Consider the following 24190-nt stretch of genomic DNA (forward strand, 5'->3'; position numbering starts at 1 on the left):
TCATACTCTTTTAAATCGTTTTTTAGGAATCCATTTTCTCGGGTTTGCTAAACCAGTTACCACTCCTGTTTGCTTTACAGTTTCCAAAATGTTGCTGCTGTTACTCCTTTTCCTCCTCATTCTTGCAGGTTTCTACCTTGTGGCCTGGATAATAATAGGTGCATTCGCCCACACTATCCAGGCCCTAACCCCCACACCCTCTCTACCTGGAAGCTCCATTATTTCTTTAAGATAATTTTATTGGAGGACAACTGCAGGATAGTGTAGAAAGGTGTTGACACAAATTATCTGATTGCCCTAAAGTAATATGTATATATGAAAAATGGTATGCTTTGTATAGTAATTGACTTGCAAAAGATTAACTAATTTTCAGGGGTGTTCCACATCCCCCGCCATCCGCCTCAATACTCCGCCCGGCGGGGGAGGAATACATTGCAAGAAAAGTCTGAAAAACTAAGAAGAAATGCGCATGACAGCTGGGCGAGGCCAGAGAAAAATTGCTTAAAAGAACCCAGAGCATAGACCACGCCTCTCTGAAACCGATTGAGAGGGTGGGGGTTTAACCTCGTTGATGATTGGTTGATCTCTCTGACCAATCACGCGCAGCAATTGATTTTGCTAATCGTCGCGATCCACCTCCCCGCAAGGGTTTGAGGCCACGTTTACAAATGGGAATAGGGTTCATAAGAGGGACAGAACATACAGCCAATGAGAGCTTGCAACGCCAATGGGCGTGGTGAAGCTGCTGCCAGGTTTAGGGCGGAAGGAGTGACTGGGATAAGAACGGGAACGAAAGATGGCGGCGGAAATGCTGCTGTCCAGTCTGTTGGGGCTGCTGTTTCTGGGTCTCCTATTACCAGCAAGTCTGACCAGCGGTGTTGGGAGCCTGAACCTGGAAGAACTGAGTGAAATGCGATATGGAATAGAGATCCTGCCGTTGCCTGTCATGGGAGGGCAGGTGAGGAGACGTAGAAGGGGCGAGGGTCCTGAGCAGAAGTGGAAGAGGGGGAAAGGTAGAGGAGGAATGGCAACTGTGGAGTATGGAGTAGGAGACTAAAGGAGTCAGGAAACGTAGGTAGGGCTTTTACGGTGGCACTTGGGGATCTCAAGCAGACCCATTCCCCCGGGGACCCAACACTGGGAGGGGTGGGGCTTCCCTCTGTGGGCCTCAGGTTCCAGTTCCTCAAGAAAACACTGAGACTCCGCCCAGGTGGATAAGTGGGAGTACCCCCTTCCGCCTCCAAAACACGCACACACACACACAACACACACACACACACACACACACACACACACACACACACACACACACCCCACACCCACACCAGTACAAATGGAGGATTTGTCTTCGACTGGGCTCTTCCCCAGGGTCTGAAGAGGGATCTCGTTGTTCTCTCTGATCCCAGCCTCTCTTTGCCTCCCTGCCCCGCGACCCTCCCTTCTTTCCCAGAGCCAAGCTTCGGACGTGGTGATTGTTTCTTCTAAGTACAAACAACGCTATGAGTGTCGCCTGCCAGCTGGAGCTATTCACTTCCAGCGTGAAAGGGAGGAGGAGGCACCTGCCTACCAAGGGCCTGGGATCCCTGAGTTGTTGAACCCAATGAGAGATGCTCCCTGCCTGCTGAAGGTGAAAGAAATTGAGATGAATGGAATGAGGGCTTGGGAATTAACAGCCCATCCGAGAACAGTGTAGCCGGCTCTAAGGGACCTGTAGGAGTTAAGAGGCTTTTGTCAGACTAGACATAGTAATACAGACAAGAAAGAAGCAAAGATTCCATAATCACTGATGACACTTTGCCAAATATAGGAGTTAGGATAAAATATCTCAATATAGGTTAAACCAAGATTGAGGTGCCTAAAGAGTGTCAGTGTGTATAGGAGGGGCAGGCCCTTCATTAGAGAACCCAGTGGTAAAGTTACCACCAGTCCTATTACCCTGTGCCCCAGTGTCCTACTTTATTTTCATCATATCACTCTTCATTATCCAAAATCATCTTATTAGGTGCATCAGTTTGTTTATTGTTGGTCTGAAAACTAGCACTAATGAGATCAGAGAATTTATCTTGTCAAAGCTGTGTCCCCAGTAGCTAAAATAGTGCAAGAAATGTGGTAGAAGTTCAAGTAATACTTGATTTGGGGGCTTTTTCTGTTTCCCTGGTCTGAATGCTTCAAGGATACCATAATTTCTTATTTTATGAGGAGGGGTAAATATTTTTTTAAAAAAATATTTAAAACAGAAGAATGGAAATGGAAAGACTATAGGTAGAAAATAGATTTTAGAGGTATGTCTCCAACCATGGAAAGAAAACAGCTTTCCTGGCTCACTGAGAGTCTAGAAAATGAGTATGGGAAGTAGAGGGAGATGAGAAGTAGATCAGCCAGGAGACTCTGGTTCCAAGAAGGCATCTGCACTCTGTCTCCCTGATTGTTCATTTTTTAATTGTCAGACCAAGGACTGGTGGACGTATGAATTCTGTTATGGACGCCACATCCAGCAGTATCACATGGAAGGTGACTCACTCCTATATTTTCCCTAAGTCCTCAGCACCCTAATGTGGAAAGTGACCTGCCTCCCCAGTTCCCTTCTCTTCTAGTCTTTTTTTTTTTTCCATTCATTTTTATCAAAGATTTACTAAGGATAAGATCCTTAAACATATGCTGATATTTAACAGTACTTTTAATTTCTATGCTTTGAAAAACTCATACAGTTGAGGCCTGTGTTCATCTGGGTTCTCAGAATACTGTTTCCTATTCTGTTGACCACTCACCAAGTTATTTTGAGGCTGACTGTGTTTTTTCTAATCCTCTTAAGAGAAAATGGCGTGGGCCTGGGGATGTGGCTCAGTGGTAGAGTATTTGCCTGGCTTGCATGAGGCCCTGAGTTTGATCCCCAGTACGAGAGAGAGAGAGAGAGAGAGAGAGAGAGAGAGAGAGAGAGAAAGAAAGAGAAAAAGAAATAAAATGACACACTTCATTGTGGTTTCTCTTGCAGATTCAGAGATCAAAGGTGATGTCCTCTATCTCGGCTATTACCAATCGGCCTTCGACTGGGATGATGAGACAGCCAAGGTGGCAGGAGTGTGGGGTTGGGAGAGAAATGGGTCTGGCTGCAGACTGAGAACTGGGACAAGAAGGGGAGGATGTATATCTTGGGGCTTAGTGGCCATCAGGACAAAGTTCCCTGGGGCCTGGATTCTCAAAGTCCCTGTGGGGGCACAGTGCCATTTTCCACCTTGCTGACTTTCTCATGTCCCCTCCCTCCTGCCTGATGTCTTCTCCAGGCCTCCAAGCAGCATCGACTGAAACGCTACCACAGCCAGACCTATGGTAATGGGTCCAAGTGTGACCTCAATGGAAGGCCCAGGGAGGCTGAGGTTCGGGTGAGTCTTGAGAGAGGGAAATTGATTCTCCCTCTTTGACAATCCACATTCTAAGGGAGGGAGGTGTTGTTACATCTTGAGTTGAGAAGGTCTCTCTTAGAGATTGAAACCAAAGTTTAAGACTCATTTTCTTGCTAGCTAGAGGCCATTGTCTGTCTATTCAGAGGTACTTCAAGTCAACATTTTCCAGATCCTCTCCTCTTCTTAATGTACCCTCAACCACATTCCTTCTTTTTGTCACATCAACTGTAAATCTGAATGTCAGTCCTGACACTTCCTCTTTCATTGTCCTCTGCTTTTTTTTTTTTTTTTTTTGTACCAGGGATTGAATCTAGGGGCACTTTGTCACTGAGCTATATCCCTAGTCCTTTTTATTTTTAATTTTTAAGGCAGGGTCTCACTAAGTTACTGAGACTGGCCTTAAATTTGCGATCTTTCTGCCTCAGCCTACCAGAATTACTGGAATCACTGGGATTACAGGCCTGCACCATCTTGCTTGGCTTCATTGGCCTGAATTTCATTTAACAACTCTTCACAGAAGTTTTATTGTGTACCTGGGCATTGAGGCATTGGTCTCAGCTATGAGGATTCAGTGGCAAGACCCCTGCCCTCATGGAATGTACTGTCTAGAGGGGAAGACAGATGGCTAACAAAACAGTCAGTCTTTTGCTTTGCACAAGCAATTATGTGCTGGTGTCTGTAATTACAAACTAAGAAGTAAGATGAAAGAAAGGAATCTGGTTCTCTCAGAGTGGATAACAAAGCCCTTTCATGGTATTGACTAGGTATTTCTTAAAATTCTCTTCTCTTATGATTGGTGTCTTCATTTCTCACCTGTATCACTATCAGTAACCTCGTAACAAGCAGTTCTACTCTGGTGGTCCTTAACTGAGTGGAGGCAGGCAGGTCGGGCCGTCAAGCAGCTATATGGTGGAAAAAGTTCAGGTGATTATAATATAGTCACAAACATTCACACCTGTAGAGAGCCTCGTGTCACCAATCATTTTCTGTAATACAGATTTGAACAGGCAATTATGAACTGGCAAGTGTTGAACACCCAGATCCTCGAGTTGGGGAGAAGCCCTGATTTGCAGCTTTTGCCAGTATCTGTGGTATAAATTTTCTCCCCTATCAATGTGATATCATCCATCGTGTAATATTTGCAAAAATTTATCACTTGGCTCTTAACTCTTCACATATTGCTAGAAGCACTTGTCTGTTCTCTACTCAGTCCTACAAACCTTCAGTGATTCCACTTTGTACAAAGGATAATATCCAACTGCTTTAGCATTGACTGGGGTAGTAGCAGTGGTGGAAATGATGGGAAACAGATTCTAGATGTATTTTGAAGGTAGAGCCAATAAAATTTGTTGATGGGTTGACTGTGGGACAGAGTTAAGGATGATTTCCCAGGTTTTTAACCTGAGCAAGTGAAATGATAGAATTCTCTCTTATTGAAGTGTGAAGGAGCAGGTTGAGGAAAGAAAATTAGGTTAAGCTTTGGACGTATGAAGGTCAAGATGCCTGTTAGACATCCCAGTAGTGATTTTCAGTTGGCAGTTAGCCCTGCAGCTCTGGAATTCAGGGATAAGATATAGGCTGGAGATAAAAATACTCATTGTGTTTCTGCCACACTGGCCTTATTTCTGTCCTTTGAACCAATGTGTCTCATTATTCTCTCTGCCTGGAACAGTCATCCCACAAATCTTCCAAAGGCTAGCTCCAACCCCTCGTTCAGGATATAATTAAATGACGTCTGTACAGGGGGATCTGATAGACACACACACACTTAAACTCCTATCCTGGTAAGCAGCTACAGTGTTTTACAATGATAATGTTTCAAGGCACGTATCATTACCTGAAATTGTTTAATATCTGTCTCTGCATAGCCCTACTAAAATAAGGTCCAGGAAGGAAGGGACAGTTTCTTATTTTCTGCTATATCCTCAGTGTCTGCAGTGGTGCCGCACACCAAGTAGTGTCCACTTTTCCATTGATTGAATGGAATAAGTGGTAAGTTAGTTCATATGTCACCTTTCTTGACTAACCCAGAAAGCCATGTTCCTTAGTTGCTTCCCATATAGACATCCACATCTATATACTTGCCAGCATCCACACATGTACATGACTGTCATATCACTTAACTTCATTGCATTCTAATGAGTTCTTTCAGTGTTTATATTTTTGGTAGGCTGGTAACTGAGGCCAAATACCATATCTTCTTGTATCTATTGAACACATACCCTGTTCACTGAGAGCCCTAGTCCTGTCTTTAGGAGAAAGATCAATATCATGGTCCTGTGTGTCCTTGAGATATGTCCTTTTGGACCCCATATCATTGTAGTATTGTCTTTTTGGTGAAGCTCCCTTCTGCCTATGCTTTCTATAATGGCTTCCTCAAAGTTTTGTCCCCCTTTCCTTACCACATACTGTTTCTTTGAAGGATTTCATCTATACCCATGGCTTCCATCTCAATTAAGCAGGATAAACATTGTGACCAGTGAAATGCACATCGAGGGAGCATACAATAGAAGAACTGAGTCTAGGGTAAAGGGAAGTCTTTGTGGGGAAATGACTTTTGAACTGATAACTGAAGAATGAGAAGTTAACCCAGCAGATGTAATGGGGCAAAAGAGGGTAAGAAGATTTCCAGGTGAAAGGTACAGTAAGTGCAAAAGGCCTAGGGGGCAGGAGCCAGTGGCCTGTCCCAGGAGTCCACAGAAGGGATAATCACAGGAAGGAGATGTAGAAAATGAGTCTGGACACTCGTTAGGGGACAGGTCATAGATCATGGGGGCTCTGTAGCTGAAATTTGGATATCCACGAGACAGTGGAGAGCCAATAAAGTATTGTAAACCTAATGATGACATATTCAGTTTTGGTTTTGAAGACTCACTCTAGATGGAGTATTAGCAAATGATTGATAGGTTAGTTATAGACACTATAGTAATCCAGGTGAGAAATAAAGGTAGTTTGGGAATGAAGAAGTGAATTTCTAGAGAGAGATTTGTTGGGGAGAGAGGAGATCAATAGCATTAGAGGGAAGAGCCAAGCTGGGCATGGTGGTGCATGCCTATAATCCCAGCAGCTCAGGAGGCTGAGGCAGGAGGATCTCAAGTTCAAAGCCAGCCTCGTAAAAGTGAGATACTAAGCAACTCAGTGAGACCCTGTTTCTAAATAAAAATACAAAATACATCTGGGGATGTGGCTCAGTGGTTTAGTACCCCTGAATTCAATTCCTAGTACTCCACCACCCAAAAAAAAGAAAAAAGGGAGGAGTCAAGAATGATTCCTGGATAGATTCCTCTTACTGAGATAGCTGTAGTGAGGAGTATGTTTGGTAAAAGGAACAAGGTGACTTTGGTTTTGAATGTGATACTTCTAGTGACCGTCAGTCATCCAAGTAGAGGTTTCTGAGAAAACTGAATCTTCAGGATCTGGAGCTTAAGAGAGAGGCCAGAAACTGGGAGTCATCATCATCTCAATTGTGATGTTAGCTATGGATATCCATGAAATCCTTCAAGAAAATGGAAAAGGAAAGTGGGACAGAATTTTTAAGGAATCCATCATAGAAAGCATTGGCATAAAAGAGCTTCTCCAAGAAGAGGACACTATGGTGACATGGGACCCAGATAGGACATACCTCAGAAAGATACATGGTATTGACGGCTCTGAACTTTCAAGGAAGAGGAGGATTGAAAACTGCTTATGAGCTGGCTGTGGTGGTGCTTGCCTATAATCCCAGTGACTCAGGAGGCTGAGGCAGGAGGATCTACAAGTTCAAGGCCAGCCTCAGCCATTTAGGCCTAAACAATTTAGTGAGACCCTGTCTCAAAATGAAAAATAAAAAGGACTAGGTGTGTGGCTACTAGTTGACTACCCCAGGGTTTAATCCCTGGTATCCTGTCCCCCTGTCCCACAAAAAAAAGAATGAAAAGATGGTTGAATTTCTGGAGATAAAAGGATGACTGAGAGACTTGGTCCTGCCCTCAGGAGATAGATGTTAAGTAAACAATACAACAAACAGGATAAACACTCTAACAGGTTAAGTACATATCACAGAGGAGTATATTAATATGGGGGTGATGGTAGGGATTATTTTTTTTTTAATTTTTTTTATTTTTTATTTATTTTTTATTTTTATTGTAAACAAATGGGATACATGTTGTTTCTCTGTTTGTACATAGAGTAAAGGCAAGGGATTATTTTAATAAAAACAAATCTCTCGTACATCTTATGCAAGATTAGTCCTAGATATCTTATAGCTTTTGTTTATTTGTGTCTTGTATATGTACATAAATGTTTCAAACCTATAGGTACCTTATTGGGGTTTTTTTGTTTGTTTTGTTTTTTGGTACTGGGTATTGAACCCAGAGCCTTGCAAATGCTACTCAAGTGCTCTATAGCTGAGCTACATCCCTAACCTGTTTTTTTGGTTTTGTTTTTTAAATTTTGAGACTGGGTCTTGCTAAGTCATCCAGGCTCACATGTGCACATGCCAGTATGCCCAACTTGATAATAACTTTTATTTGGAGAGAAGTGATACCTCATTGTGATTTGCATTTCCCAGTTAATTAGTGATGCTGATCATTTGTTCATACACTTGTTGGCCCTGAGTGTCTTTCTTTGAGAAGTCTATTTAGGTCTGTTGCCTATTTTTAATCATATTATTTGCTTTTTTAAAAATTTGGTGTTGTCTGAGTTCCTTATATATTCTGGATATTAACCCCCTGTCAAATGTATAGTTTTAGAATATTTTCTCCCATTCTGGAGAGACTCTTTTTCCTTTGCAGAAGCTTTTTAGTTTGGTGTCATGAAATATTTTTAATAGACATTATATTCAGTGTCCTAATATTGTAATTGGCTTTTATGGATATTTTCATAAGTAAATTTCGTCTGTAATTTTCTCTTCTTATATTATCCTATTTGTTTTAGTATCGGGTTATATTAACTTCATAAAATACCTTGAGGAACTTTCTCCTTTTCAATTCTCGAGAATAGTTTGCTAAGGCAGAGATTAATGTATTCCTTCAGAGTCTTATAGAACTCTTTTAAGGTTGCCCCATCCCCACAGTATACAACAGAACTATTATATTGTATATAATTTTTACTACTTATTTATTTAATGATGAAGGCTTTTTAGGTTTGCTATATCATGAAGCTTTTTATAATTTCAAAAGTCATTATTTGCCTAAATTTTCAAAGGTATTAGCATAAAATTATAGTAATTTTATTTTTTAAAAATTTGTTCTTACAGCTATTTCCACTTTTTCATTCCTAATGTCGACTTTACCTTTTTTCCTTTTGTTACTCTTTGTAACTTTCTATTAGTCCAAGAACCAGTTTTGATTTTGTTTATCCTTTCTGTTGTCTCTTTATTACTATATTAATGTCTTCACTATTTTATATTTATTTCCTTCCTTTTTCTGTGTATTTTGTTCTCTTTCTAGCTTTTTAAATTTTTTAACAATTAAAAATTTCATATTTAATTTTTAAAATAGGTATGACATTCACATAGCTCAAATGTAAAAATACTTTAAAAGTATACAGAGAAAAATCTCAACATCCCTTGACTCCATCAGCCTATTCTCATCCTCATAAGAAGGATTACCATTGTAGGTTTGTGTGTGTGTATTTCGAGGGATTGAACCCAGGGCCTCATGCATGCTGAATTTATGCTGTCCCACTGAGCTACTTCCCCAGCTCCCATTGCTAGTTTCCTTTTCTATTCTTAGAGATTTTTTAAGGTGTACTTACAAGCATTTCTTGAGCTCTTTCTAGATCAATATATAAAAACCTTCCTTGTTCTTTTATTCAGTTGTTGCTATTCTGTTATACATCTGTACCTTCATTTATCTTTAGTTCCCTTTTGATGGACATTTAAGTTGTTTTAAATCTTTTATTAACACAAAAGTGCTTCAGCGAATAATCCTTTACTTACAGAATATATGTAGTTTAAATTCCTGGAAGTAGACTTGTGTAATTTTGATATATCCTGCCAAATTTCCCTGCTTAGGTAATTACTGTCCTTCTAGCAATGTATGAGAATGCCAATTTCTGTATAACCATGCCAACCTAGTATATTTTTAAATTTTTGGATTTTGGCCAATCATCAGTTAGATATAAGATGATTATTTCTTAGTGTGGTTTTAATATGCATTTCTCTTATGAAAAGATGTGATCTTACTCATGTTTAAGAGCTATTTGTCTCTCTCCCCTTTATTCCTTTCTTTCAACCATCGATGTTCTTTGCTTATTTTCCTAATGGTTTATTGATCTTTTCCTTCTCAATTTATAGACTCTTTATGCATCATAGAGATCATTCTTTTGTCTGTATTATGAGTTGCAACTAGTCTTGTAACTGTGTGTGTGTGTGTGTGTGTGTGTGTGTGTGTGCGTGCGTGCACGCGCACTTGCAAAGCTCAAGCACTGGGAATTGAACTCAGGGCTGGGCAAATGCTAAGCACGCATCCCACCACCACGGAGCTATACTCTCAGCCCCTATTCCTGTAACTTCTTGAGCAGGATGCTCAACTCTCTAGTTTTAGTCTTTCTTAATTATACATTTATAGCTATGCATTTCACTCTAAGTACTCTCTTGGTTGCAGCTCTCAAATTTTGACATGTGATACTTCCATTTTCATCTTGACCTTGATCAGAATTTATTTAGAATTATGCTTATTATATTTCTAAACAAATATGTTTTGTTTTTGTTATTTTTATAAGATTGCTATTGATTTTATAATGTTATGCCATTTTGTCAATGATTCTTTGATGATTGTTGAAACTTTTTTTGTGATGAATTTTTTAAAATGTTGTGTTCTTGCTTGAAAGCATGTGTTTTTTCTAATTCAGTTCAAGATTCTAATCAGTGCTGGGTGCAGTGACCTGTGGTCCCAATTACTTGGGAGACTGAAGCAGAGAATCTCTTGAGCCTCGAAGTTTGAGACCAGACTGGGAAATATGGCAAAACCCTGTCTCAAAACAAACAAATGATGCTATCATATTGTTCAAATTTTCTACTAATTTTTTGTTGAATTGGTCAAACATTATTGGAAGGGGTATGATGATATTTGCACTATAATGGTGGATTTGGCAGTTTTGTTAATTTTTCCTCCACGTTTTGAGCCTATTTTAATTTGAAGTTAAATGATTTATAGGTTTTATAATGTTCATTCTTGAGATGGACCCAACTTGGTCATATATAGTATCCTTGATTATTCTTTTCCTATTTCCCAGGATTCAATCTGCTAATTTTTAAAAAATTTTGGTATTGGGGATTGAACCCAGGGGTGCTCAACCACTGAGACATATCCCCAGACCTTTTTGTTTTTGAGACAGGTCTTCACTAATTTGCTGAGGTCAGCTTTGAACTTGGAATTCTCTTGCCTCAGCCTCCTGAGTCTCTGGGATTACTGTGCCAGCTTAGTTGCTTTTTTTTTTTTTTTTTAAGTTGTAGACGGACACAATACCTTTATTTTATTTATTCTTTTTTTTTTTTTTAATGTGGTGCTGAGGATTGAAGCCAGTGCCTCACACATCGTGCTAGACAAGCACTCTACCACTAAGCCACAACCCAAGCCCTTCAATTTGCTAATTTTTAAAAGGATTTTTATGCCGGGCATGGTGTCACATGCCTGTACCAATCCTAGCAGCTCAGGAGGTTGAGGCAGGAGGATCACAAGTTCAAAACAATTCAGTGAGACCATGTCGCTAAATAAAGTAAAATAAAATAAAAGAGCTGGAGATGTGACTCAGTGGTTGAGTGCCCCTGGGTTTAATCTTCAGTACCAAAACAAACACAAAACAAAACAAAACAAAACAAAACACAAACTTTTATATATAAGCACATGAGCGATATTGACCTATAATTTTCCTTCTTAATACTCTTCTTCAAATGTTTGGTAAGGGACTGGAGATATAGCTCAGTTGGTAGAGTGCTTGCCTTGCAAGCACAGGGCCCTGGGTTCAATCCCCAGCACCAAAAAAAACAAAACCAAAAAATAAATAAATAAATAAATAAAACACCAAATGTTTGGTAAGCATTGTCATGGTAGCCTTAAAAAGTAAATTTAAAAACATTTGCACTTTTTCTATGCTCTGAAGACTGTAAGATTATAACTTTTTATTCTTGGAATATTTGCTACAATTCACCTGTAAAGTCATCGCCTGTGCTTTCTTTGTGAATTGAGGGGCACTTTACCACTGAGCTACATCCCTAACATTTTTTTCTTTTTTCTTTTGAGAAAGAGTCACTAAAATACTGAGGGTCTCGCTAAGTTGCTGAGGTGGCCTTGAACTTGGAATCCTCCTACCTCAGCTTCCTGAAGTGCCTGATTCGTTTTCTTTAGTAGTTTTAGAAACATTCAAAGTTTCCTATTTCTTCTTAGGCCAGTTTTAATAAGTTAAATTTTTTAGGACTTTTGTCTTTTTCATCTGATTTTTCATATTTATTAACATAAAACTTTTGTAATATCCATCTATTATCTTTTAACCTCTATAGCATCTATTATTAGGTTCCTCTTTTCATTCCTCATGGATAATTTTTGCCTTGCTCATTTGTTATTGGTTAACCTCTGAAGTTTAGTCAGTTATATTAGTCTCTTCAAAGAACCAGCTTTTCAGCTGGGTGTGGTGGATGTCACATGCCTGTAATCCCAGTGACCAGGAGGCTGAGGCAGGAGGATCACGAGTTCCAACTCTGTCTCAAAATAAAAAACAAAAAGGGGTGGAGATGTGGCTCAGAGGTTGAGCATCCTTAGGTTCGTTCACTGGTACCCACCCCTCACCCCCCAAGAGCAAAAAACAAAACAACTTTTGGCTCTGTTGAACTTCTCTGTTGTATTTCCTTTCTATTTTATGAATTTCTACTCTGATCCTTCTTTTATTTTCCTTTGTGGTGCTGGGGATTGAACCCAGGGCCTTGTACAGGTTAGGCAAGCATTCTGTCACCAAGCTACACCTTCAGCCCCCACTCTAATCTTTATATTCTTTCCTTTTACTTTATTTTTGCTGTTTTTTAACTTTTTGAAATGTCTAGCTTATTCAATTTTAGCTTTTCTTTTCTAATAACTCTCTTATAAAATTTTCTCCAAGTACTACCTATGTATCTCTTGACAAGTTTTTGTGGCTATTTCAAATTCCTCATCTAATTATTAAGTAGATATTATTTTCCCATAATATAAAACCCAGAAAGTATAAAAAAGATACATAGAGTGAAAAGTATCCTGCCCAGACTTACCTCTCATCTGCTTATTTCCCAGCCTGCCTTTGCCACATGGGAACCCCTGCTCTTAGTTCTTCATGTCATCTTCTAGCCTCTTTTTGGCTGCTTCTAAGTGGTTATTAATAAAGATTCTGATTTCCTTTCCCTCTCTTTACACACAAATATAATAAATACACTATTCTTTTCCTTGTTTTTATTTCCCTTGATGATAATTCTTAGAGCTCTTTCAAGAGCAATACATCTAATGCTTTCTTATTTGTTTTAACAACTGCATAATATTCCATTACATGTTACATTGTCCTGTCACTGTTACTGTACTAATTGAAATAGTTTTTCCTCCAATCTTTTGTTATCACAAAGATTATTGTATAAACTAAATGTTTGGCCGTGCACAATGGCACATGCCTATAATTCCTATGACTTGGAAGGCTGAGGCGGGAGGATTGCAAGTTCAAAGCCAGCCTTAGCAACTTAGTGAGACCTTAAGCAACTCAGCAAGACCCTGTCTATAAATAAAATATTAAAAAGGGCTGGGGGGGGGTCTGGTGTTATAGCTCAGTGGTAGAGTGTTTGCCTCACACGTGGGAGGCACTGGGTTCTATCCTCAGCACCACATAAAAATAAAGGTATTGTGTCCATGGACAACAAAAAATTTTTTTTAAATAATATTAATCAAAAAATAAAAAGGGCTGGGATGTGGCTCAGTGGTTAAGTGCCTTTGGGTTCAATTCCTGGCACCAAAAAAAAAAACAAAAACAAAAACAAAAAACATTATATGGCATATCTGTGCATGTGTAAATATCCTAAGTATTATTTCTGGATGTAGGTTATGTATATTTAAAGCTTGTGTTTCTAAACCACTATAGAAATGCTGGGGATGTAGCTCAGTGGTAAAGCACTTGCCTAGCATGTGCATGGCCCTGTGGTTTTATCTCTAGTACCACAAAGAAGAAAAAGAAGAAGAATTAAAGAAAAAAAATATAGAAAATAAAACCAGGAATGATGGCATGTACCTATGTCTCAGCTACTTAAGAACTCTTGAAAACTTAAGTACATGCCATATCATACTAAAAAACTAAAAATACAAAGAAAAGATTTTTTAAATTAATAATTTCTTACAATCATCAAATATGTGATATTTCTAAGTTTCTTTAATTATCTCATATAGGTTGGTAGGCTTCTTTGACTCACAACTGAGATAAGGTCCATTTAATATATTGGGTGCTTATGACTTTTAAGTCTCCTTTTATATCTTGATAGCACCTCCATCTTTTCTTATTTCCTCACAGTTTGTTGAAGAAATTTTGCCCTATACCGTATTTTACCACATAATCGTAGCACTGTTTTTTCAGTCCAAAAAATTGTTTTATAACCCTTAATTGCATAACCATGGCATGGTGTGTTTGTTTGACAGCCACTTAAAAGGTAAACAGAGCAGCAATGTATTCACCAGTGGCATATGGATGTGCATTTGTCTTCTTAGTGGATGCACAGTCTAAGTGCATTTGCGAAAGCTATCTTAGGTGGTTTAGAGCACTGGAATACCAACAGTATTGTCACCCAACCTAATGAAGAGCTGTAGGCTCAAGTGGAGATAGGTGCAAAGGGAGCAGGTGGGCAGGCAAAGCTGCCATGCATAAGTTGCATGACATGGTGAGACTCGCATCTTCCCACAATGGCTAAACTCTCCAGTTCATCTGCCAGCAATACATTAATGTGCAAAGCATTTCTTTCTGATTTTAAATATAAAGACTATTCTGTGGCTTGAAGTAGAAAGTGATTGTATTCACTTAAAGATCATAAAAACAGAGCTGAAGAAAGAGTTTTCAGGAGGAGAAAAAGGTTTTTTTTTTTTTTTTTTCTCACAAAAAGCACCATATAATTATGGTTGCATTCCTTTTTTTTTTTTTTTTTCAAAATAAAAATTGGTGACAATTACATGGTGAAATACAGTAATTTTCCATAGTCTGGTTTTGCTGGTTGTATCCTCAGAATTTCTTTTAACATATTTTTCAGTCTTCCTGTTGTTTTCTGTAAATTGGTAGATCTGGGGTCTTGATCAGATTTTAGATATCTTTCTTTTTCTTTCTCTTTTTGGTTCCCTAGCTTTGATGAACAGTAATTTTTAAATTCTAAAAGTTGATGTATTATTTTTACTTTTGTTATTTCCTCTGTGGTGCTGGGGATCACATCCAGGACTGGTGCATACTAGGCTTGTAAGCACTCTGCTATTGAGCTACATACATCCCCACCCCTGCTTTCTTTGAACTGTGAATTTTGTATAAGTTTCTTCTCTGAATAGTTGGGTTTATTCTAATTATATTTTATTGCTTTCTTTCTAAATTACATTGTGATCAGATAAGTTGTACCATTTAACTTGAGTCCTTTTAAATTTGTTGTGATTTGTAGTACAGTGTAATATACATCAATTTCTGTGAATGTTTCTTGTGCTTGAAAAGAATATGTACTCTAATGTTGGCTACTGTGTAGGCTGTGCATTTTAATAGATCATAATTGTTAATTGGTAATTGCACTGCTCAAATCTTTTGTATCTTTATTGGTCTTCTGATATAATTATGGATTTGTGCATTATTCCTTATTAGTCGTTCAGTTATTCCTTCTTACACTGCCAATTGTTCTTTGTGTCTTTGGGCTATTTATTCAACAAGTATTTATGAAGTGCTTCTCTCTGACAGGCACTGTTCTAGTTGCTAGGAATATTTCAGTAAACAAAACAGAAAAAAATACCTACTGTAAATTGAGAGAGACAGACAAGAACAAGATAAAGAATTACATACAATTTTAAAATTAACTTCTTCCAAAGTTGAAACTTTTAACATTATAAAGTACCTCCTTTAGTAATTTTTGAAAGTCTCTTATGTGATATTAATATATTTTAACAGCTTTCAATGAGTTACTGTTTGGTCTAATCAGATAATTTGGCTATTTTTTAATTTGAGTATTTGTCTCTTTGTTATTGAGGTGTAAGCATTCTTTATATCTTGATTCAAGTTCTTTATCAGATAGGTGATTTTCAGATATTTTCTCCCATTCTGTGGGTTATAAACTCATATCCTTTTTTGGGGCGGGGAGTTACCAGGAATTGAACTCAGGGGCACTGGACCCCCATTGAGCCACATCCCCAGACCTATTTTGTTTTTATTTAGAGACAGTGTCTCACTGACTTGCTTAGCACCTTGCTTTTGTTGAGGCTGGCTTTGAACTCGAGATTCTCCTGCCTCAGTCTACCGAGCCCCTGGGATTATATGTGTGTACCACCATACCTTGTCTAAATTCACATGGTACCCTCTGTACCACAAAATTTTAGATTTAAAAAATTTTTTAAATTAAAAATTAATTTTAATTTAAAATGTTAATTAAAAATTAAAATTTAATTTTTAACATTTTTTATTTAAAAATTTAAAAATTTTTTTAGTTTTTGGTAGACCTTTATTTTATTTATTTATTTATATGTGGTGCCAAGAATTGAACCCAGTGCCTTACACATGCCAGGCAAGGGCTCTACAACTGAGCCACAACCCCAGCCTCTAAATCTTTAGATTTTGATGAATTCCAGTTTATCTACTTATTTCTTTTGTTTCTTGTGCTTTTGACATTGTCTCTTTTCAACCTTAGTGTCATCTAAAGTCATGAAGACTTACACTTATGTTTTCATCTTAGAGTTTTAAATTTTACATCTTCCATCCATTTAATTTTTGCATGTAGAATTTTTTTAAGAAAAGAGGTTTCTTTTTTAAAATATTTTTTTTTAGTTGTCAGTGGGCCTTTATTTCATTTATTTATTTTTATGTGATGCTGAGAATAGAGCCCATTACCTCATATATGCTAGGCAAATGCTTTACCACTGAGCCCCAGCCCCAGCCCCTGCATGTAGTATTATATAGGGGCCCACCTTCCTTCTTTTACATGCAGATATGCAGTTGATCCAGCACCATTTGTTCAAAAGATTAATCCCATTGAATTATCTTGGCAACCTTGAATTTTCCTATTCTTTTTCACTTAAAGTTCAGTCCTTTGGACAGATTTAGAGCTCCCTGTTCTTGTGATCTGCTTCTCTCCCTGGGCAAAATCTGAGACCATGCTATGGAGCTGGTGTCAGGGTCAGTAGTTTGCTTCTCTTGGAGTGACATTCCTGCTTTATGAGAAAGGAACTGGGCAGGTATGAGAGCCTGTGTTCCTTTCAGTTTGCATCTTCTTTTATGAAACCTTCACCCTATGAGTGAGCTCAAGTGAATGTAATCAGGGTCCTCGGCTTCTTATCCTCTTGCACTTGAGATAAAACCTCTGCTCTAAGAGTGGAGCTTGGTGGAGGAAGGAAACCCTTGATCTCTGGACCACTTTTGCCAGGAATTTAGTCGCTGCAACTTGAATCTGGTGAGGATTTGAGAAATATTGGCAGCCTATGCCTCCTGGTGAAATACCACATCCATTACTGGATGTGGAAGAAATAGGAGGTGTCATTCTTCTGACCATACTCACTTGGAGTGGAGCTTCTATTAGACCGAGCTGTGAGGTAGGGAAGGAATAGATCATGGCTTAAGTGCCACAAACTCCTACTGTTAAAGATTCAGTAGATTTTTTAAAACATTTCATCATTTGTTGTATGTCCTTAGGGAAATCTCCAAGGACTTGAGATGTTTTGTTTTGTGTTTTACATTTTTATCAGTTTTGAAGTTTCACTAGGAAGCAGGACTGAATAGCCCCTTATGCTGCCATTGCAGAATTAGGACAGCAATTTTACAATTTTTTGCACGGGGGTGGGGGGTGGTGTTCTGGGGATTGAAGCTAAGGGTAATCTACTACTAACTTACATTCCCAGCATTTTTACTTTTTAATTTTGAAACAGTGTCTCACTAAATTGCCTAGATGGTCCTCAAACTTTCCATTCCCTTGCCTCAGCCTCCCCAGCCACTGGGATTATAGCATGTGCCACCACACCCACCCTGGCATGGCCATTGTAATTTTTTTAAGTAACTATTAAAAGTAAAGAAAGAATGAGACAGACAGTATTACCCTGTGTACATGTATGATTACATGAATGGTGTGAATCTACATTGTGTACAACTTTAGAAATGAAAAATTGTACCCCATTTGTGTACAATGAATCAAAATGCAGTCTGTAAAAATAAAAAAAAAATTAAATAATATAAAAAGGAAAAGAGCAGGGCAGGCACAGTGCGGCATAACTGTAATCCCAGTGACACAGGAGGCTGTGGCAGGAGGATCGCAAGTCTGAGGTCAGCCTCAGCAACTTAGCAAATCCCTGTCTCAAAAAAAAAAAAAAAAAGGCAGGGGAAGGGGGTCTCGGGGTGGGGATGTAACTTAGTGATAAAGCACCCTGGGTTCAATTCCTTTTGTGTGTGTGTGTGTGTGTGCATGCACCCGCACGTGTGTGCACGTGCCTGCCCTTCTCTATATGTTTATGTAAAGAAAGCAAAACAAAAATTGGTTGGTTATCTATAGTTAAGCTGCCTGAATTCAATTCCCATTTTACCATTTACCAGCCAATCTGAACAAGTTTCTTCCCCACATCAAATCTGCTTCTTAAGCTACAAAGTTGATACTAATACCTGCCTCACTGGGTTTTTGTGACAATTAAATGAGTTAATCTATGTAAAGTGCCACATACACAATGTATGCACAGTGCCTGACACATAAGAAGCATTTAATAAAAGATAGCTACTCCAAGGACAAGCCATTTATTGGCAGTAATTACAATATATTTTCCCTTCTGTCCTGGTAGTTCCTCTGTGATGAGGGTGCAAGTATCTCTGGGGACTACATCGATCGTGTGGATGAGCCCTTGTCCTGCTCTTACGTGCTAACCATTCGGACTCCTCGGCTCTGCCCCCACCCTCTCCTCCGTCCTCCACCCAGTGCTGCTCCACAGGCCATTCTCTGTCATCCCTCCCTGCAACCTGAGGAGTATATGGCCTACCTTCAGAGACAAGCTGGTGAGTGATTGGAAGAGGAAAGAGATGTAGGGAGGGTCAGGCAGAAGATAAGAATGTGTCCCTATCCATTGCATGTTGTGTTTTGGTAGACTCAAAGCAATATGAAGATAAAAATACAGAGGAGCTGCAAGACTTGGACTCCCAAATGTGGAGTGAGTCCAAGTCTGAGGTGGTGCCCTCAAATAAAGCAGGTAAGACCTGATTTTACCTGTTCCATGAAACTGACCTCTACTTCTTCCTTTCCTGTAACCTTACTGACCTGTATTGACTGATGGGGCTGGGTTAAAAGATTATCATGGGTTCTAACCCCTTGGCAATTGAGGAGGGAACATACCCCATCCTATTTTCTCCCTTCCTTTTTCCCCTCCTTTCAGATTTCCTCCTGTTCTCTGTACCCCAGGTACAAGCCCAACCAAGGATGACAGTAAGGAATCTGATTTTTGGAAGATGCTTCATGAATCAGAGGACTCAGCCCCAGGAGGGGAAGAGGTGCAGGCAGAGGTGAGAGCCAGCTTCCCAACTACTTCTTTTATGAGCCTGAACCTAGGCTTTGGGATGGGGAGGGTCCCTTGAGAGGAGATCATAATGAGGTGACCTACATCTGTCCAGGGATGTAAGGATAGCCTCAGAACCATTGCCTGAAGAACATGCTAGGCAAAACTAGCTTTTGTGATTGAATCAGATCTTTCTCATCAACAGGAGCAAGACCTGAACCTTGAGGCTGCAGTGGATCCAGCTCCAGGCCCTCCTGATGGTGAGTCAACCCAGCTTATGCTTGAGTGTAATGTAGGATTGACAGGACTAAGGGTGGGGAGTGGAAGATACAGCTAAACCCCTGGAGGGAGGTTGGACAGGCAGGCCAGCAGGAAAAAAGAATTGGGGGTGCGGGGGTGCTGTTGGGATTAAAACCCAAGCCCTCAAACATGCTAAGCTGGTGTTCTATCACTGAACTACTTCCAGCCCCAGGGAATTCACCTGTACCTGAGTTAGTACTTGTTGTGGACAGCAATATTGTTTGAAGGAGATAGCAAAGCTCAGAGGCTCCACCACTCATTGACTTTGACCTGGATCTGTAATTCATAATAGAATGCCTAGAACTGAACAGATAATGGTTAATATTTGTGGAAAGGAGAGAGAGAAAGGTCCAGGGAAGAAGAGCCCTTAAGCCCCAGAAACTCTTCTATAGTCCTAAAAGCCAGAGTTTTCACAAAAGGACCTCAGAAATTTGTGGAAGAGCTGGGGACTTAGGAACTTGTTAGTATCCATCTCCCTGCTGAGCCCATCTTAGGTCAGTACTCCCTGTAGGGTGTGTTGCGCCATCTTAATTATCAGACAGGTAGCACTCAGAGGCAGACACTATGCCCCTCTCTTTTTAGTCTGTCATTGACTCTCCTTAGGAATCAAAAGAGAATTTAAAACACAACAGGTCCATACATATTCTCTCATCTCAGATTTTCAGAACAACGTACAGGTCAAAGTTATTCGGAGTCCTGCAGACTTGATTCGATTGATAGAGGAGCTGAAAGGTGGAACAAAAAAGGTATGGCACCTGCTTAATGAAGAGGTGGACCCTACCTTTTGGTCAGGAACATTTGAAGACATCCCCTTCCTGCAATCTGGACCTGAATTGGGCCTAACAGAGCTGACTGCTGTACTTCCCTCTTCCTGAGTCCCCCACAACCACACCCACCACTGTCTGTCTCCCCTATGATTTGCTACTGAAACCCCAAAACTGTCTTATTTCCTTCTCCCCACTCAGGGGAAACCAAATGCAGGCCAAGAGCAGCCTGTGGATGATGCTTTGGAAGCCCCTCAACGGGAACCTGAAGTGAAAGGAAAGGGTGACACAGAACATCAGGGTGAGGCAGAAGAGGAGGATAATGATGAAGATGAAGATGAGGATGAGGATGAAAGGCAGCTACTAGGAGAATTTGAGAAGGAACTGGAGGGGATACTGCTCCCATCAGACCGAGAGCGGCTCCGTTCAGAGGTGAAGGCTGGCATGGAGCGGGAGCTGGAGAATATCATCCAGGAGGCAAGTCCAGCTCTTATTCCTGAGGCTTTCACAATTGCCAGCTCCTGTGGGGCAGGATAGCACGACACCGAGTGCAGCTCAGGGCATGGGACAGGGAACTTCAACATGATGGTTGTTTACTTAATTAAAAGGGGGTGATAGGGAAGAGATACTAGAGAAAGGGATGAGACCCAGTTATTAGAATCTCCTGCAGAAGGGAGACTCACTGTCCTCAACTCCCCAGACCCTTAACTCTCTGCCCTCTCTTGGGCATTTCAGACAGAAAAGGAGCTGGACCCAGAAGGGCTGAAGAAGGAGTCAGAACGAGATCGGGCAATGCTGGCTCTGACATCCACACTCAACAAACTCATCAAAAAGCTGGAGGAAAAACAGAGTCCAGAACTGGTGAAGAAGTACAAGAAAAGGAGAGTTGTCCCAAAAAAGCCTCCACCATCACCCCACCCTACAGGTGAGAGCTGTCAGACAAGAAGGAGCAGCTGGGTTGGCTATCTCTATCCCTCAGCTGGTGCTGTTCCTGAAGGGACACCATGTTCTTTCCCTTCTGAGGGTGCACATTGTCTTCCTACTTTCTGGAACCCTGTTTGCACTATTGCCTTCTTCCTACCACCATCCTCCCTTTGCATGGTTACCTCCTAGTCATGCTTTTGGAAAGCAACCTTTAAGCATGTCTGTCTTGATTTCTAGTGCATCCTGTGCATCCAGAGCCTACCACTCTGGCTGGCACATAGATATTACCTGCATGGCTATGAGCCTAAATGCTAAAAACCACAATCTGTGAAGCCTGTTAACTTTAGGATTACACTAGAAGAGGCCCCAGCTGTCAGGGTATGAATAGGCAAGTCCAATGGCACACAAGCCACCAGGCTGTACACACTTTTAAGTTTTTCCTTCTCGTATCCCCTTGTGTCCATTCCACAGGTTCTGTAGGTGTGGAGATCAAACATTTCAAGTGGAACATTCTAGTTTCAGACCTTCCCCACTCTGTAAACATTGAAAGGTCTTTAAAGTCCCAGAATGTGGAGAACCAAACTACATTTTTCCAACCTGCTCCTTAATATGAAACTTCTTTGTTGGTGCAGGTAGCCTGATATTTGCTTTCAGAAAACACAAGACATTTTCCTATAGATGATGGGCAGAATTACTGGCTGGGTTGGGAAGAAAGAAGGCTGCAGTGATGACCAGGGTGGGGGTTGGGGGACACTTTTTTTTTTTGAGCCCTGGCTCACTTACATGTTGAGATATAATAGCCACAAAAACCAATTCATGGCTTAGGAAGAGGTGACCACCGTAGCCCCTAACCCTGGAGTCACGGCTCTGCTTTGTGTCTCCCTGTGTGTCTCCCCCTCTAAGAGGAGGATCCTGAGCACAGAGTCCGGGTCCGGGTCACCAAGCTCCGTCACGGAGGCCCCAATCAGGATCTGACTGTCCTCGAGATGAAACGGGAAAACCCACAGCTGAAACAAATCGAGGGGCTGGTGAAAGAACTGCTGGAGAGGGAGGGACTCACAGCTGAAGGTGGGCCCTGGAGGGCGGGCTGATTAAGAGCTGTTGGAAGGGCTTGCCACTGAAGTGGAGGGGCTGGGTCAAGGTGGACTGGAAACCTCAGCTGGGAACCTAAGGGCAGGAGACCTGCCCTTAGGCTCCCAGCCTTCCCTCCTCACTACCCATACTGCTCCTCTACAGGGAAAATTGAGATCAAAATTGTCCGCCCTGGGGCTGAAGGGACTGAGGAGGATGCACGTTGGCTAACTGATGAGGACACAAAAAACCTCAAGGAGATTTTCTTCAATATCTTGGTGAGGCATTCTACCCCAAAGTCCCCAACTCCAGCCTTCCCTCTCCTAGCACATTGTGCTGCTGAGAGTATGGTTTAGAGTCACACTGGAATGTCCCAATCTTGCCTCATGCTGAGCTAATGTTCTGGCTGCTTATGAGCTGCCTGCCATTCAGGAATAGTCCCTTAGGAGTCTGTTCCCAGTCCCTGCCTCCATCACTGCCAGTCTTAGGACCTTTCTGGATCCTGAAGCACCCAGCACTTCCCTTGGTTCGCAGACAGTATCTCCTGCTCACCCCTACCCTCTCGCCAGGTGCAGGGAGCTGAAGAAGCCCATAAAGAGCGCCAGCGGCAGAAAGAGCTGGAGAGCAACTATCGCCGTGTGTGGAGCTCTCAAGGTGGAGAAGGCACAGGGGACCTTGACGAGTTTGACTTCTGAAACTACCACCACATGACCCTCCAAAGAGTGCAGAGTCTTCCTGAGTGGCCCTGTCTCCTCATCTCCCCACCCCTGGGGCCCTGAAGGCAAAACGGTGAAGAGGAGCTGAGCTGTGGATGTCTGAGCCCCCAGCTCTGGGGTGTGGAGGGCGTGGGGTGAGTGCTGCTGGAGCTACCCAGCTGCCTCACACCTCACCAGGCCTGGGATTTTGCTCTCCCAGGCTCCCCCACATACCTTACCTCCTCAGCTTTCCTTGCTATCATTTTCCAACTTGTTTTTTTCCCTCCTCCTACCTAGTGAGATCTTTTGAAATAGGAGGGCAGTTTAGCAGGCTGTAAGAAAGTAGCTGCCCACCCCTACCCTGTTGCTGTGTGGAGTTTCTTTTCCCCCCATCTCTTGGATTGAATTGGGATTTCCTTTCCCCTTTCCCTGTTCCCACTGTCGTCTACAATCTGTGCTTCTGAGTCCAGGAGCCTTCACCTCTGTCGCTGAGGAAATGGGAGACCATTGCACATCACCTCGGACACAATCCCAGCAAAGAGGGTGGGGTGTGGAACCACCCACCTTGTTCTTCAACAATCAGGTTTCTAAATAAAGAACTGGACCATCAGTCCATCAGCCTTTTTGGGGGATGGGAGGGGTAAGTGAAGGAGGCTTGCTGTTCTTTTCAGACCAGAGGGCACACATCCTAGGTAGTATCAGTGGGGCTGGCATATACACACACACGACCAGGGCAGCTGGACAAAGCCACCTGGCAAAGATTGAAAGACCTGCAATACTGTTCTTTCTTTATATACTCATCTGTCTGTCTGTTTCTTCCCTTTATTTTTTATTTTTTAAACTTTGCCTTGCTGGACCTCCAATCCAGAGCCTTGCACATGCTAGGCAAGTGTTTTACTACTAAGCTATACCTCCAGCCCAGTTCCCTCTCCTCTTTAGCACAACTCCTTCCTTATCCTCTCCCCCTTTACATCCTGAACCATATGAACATCATGGAGTTCTCCCCAACCCCAGGCCTGGACATCTTCCTTCTGCTGAACTCTCCCTGCAAGCATGTTCTAGATTCCATTTGCCAGCCACTCCACTACACTAATGGCTAGTCTCCATTCCCCAGGTGGGGGGGGGGGGAATGGAAATGACTTGTTCAAGGAGATAGAAGAGTGATGATTTGAACTTAGTGCTCTGCCTATAAGCCATTCCCATGGCATTTTTTTTGTTGTTGTTGAGACCAAAAAGATCTTCACCTTTGACTGTTTCCAGAGAAGGCTGATGCCCATGCATGCCAGCTTTTTAGTGTGCCAAGGGTAGGTGGTCCTGGTGTCTCCATCTCTTCCTTACTTCCAAGTGCAGGTGTGGATCTT

General features: G+C 41.2%; 1 protein-coding gene across 2 annotated transcripts; it reads left to right on the plus strand.

The window, feature by feature from the left end:
- Nucleotides 1-771: 771 nt before the first annotated feature.
- Os9 (OS9 endoplasmic reticulum lectin) lies at nucleotides 772-23439 on the plus strand. Of its 2 annotated transcripts, XM_047548531.1 has the most exons (15): nucleotides 772-958; nucleotides 1451-1627; nucleotides 2448-2511; nucleotides 2993-3069; nucleotides 3282-3380; nucleotides 18371-18581; nucleotides 18671-18772; nucleotides 18982-19082; nucleotides 19281-19335; nucleotides 20033-20121; nucleotides 20341-20616; nucleotides 20875-21064; nucleotides 21967-22131; nucleotides 22300-22412; nucleotides 22704-23439. In XM_047548531.1, exons 1-15 carry the CDS (start codon nucleotides 797-799, stop codon nucleotides 22827-22829), a joined length of 2007 nt encoding a protein of 668 aa, XP_047404487.1. In that variant the 5' UTR covers nucleotides 772-796; the 3' UTR covers nucleotides 22830-23439. The 2 variants fall into 2 exon arrangements, with proteins under 2 accessions (XP_047404487.1, XP_047404488.1); XM_047548532.1 differs by lacking the exon at nucleotides 21967-22131.
- The last annotated feature ends 751 nt before the right edge of the window (nucleotides 23440-24190 follow it).

This window comes from Sciurus carolinensis, chromosome 4, assembly GCF_902686445.1.
Source record: "Sciurus carolinensis chromosome 4, mSciCar1.2, whole genome shotgun sequence".
Taxonomy (NCBI): Eukaryota; Metazoa; Chordata; class Mammalia; order Rodentia; family Sciuridae; genus Sciurus; species Sciurus carolinensis.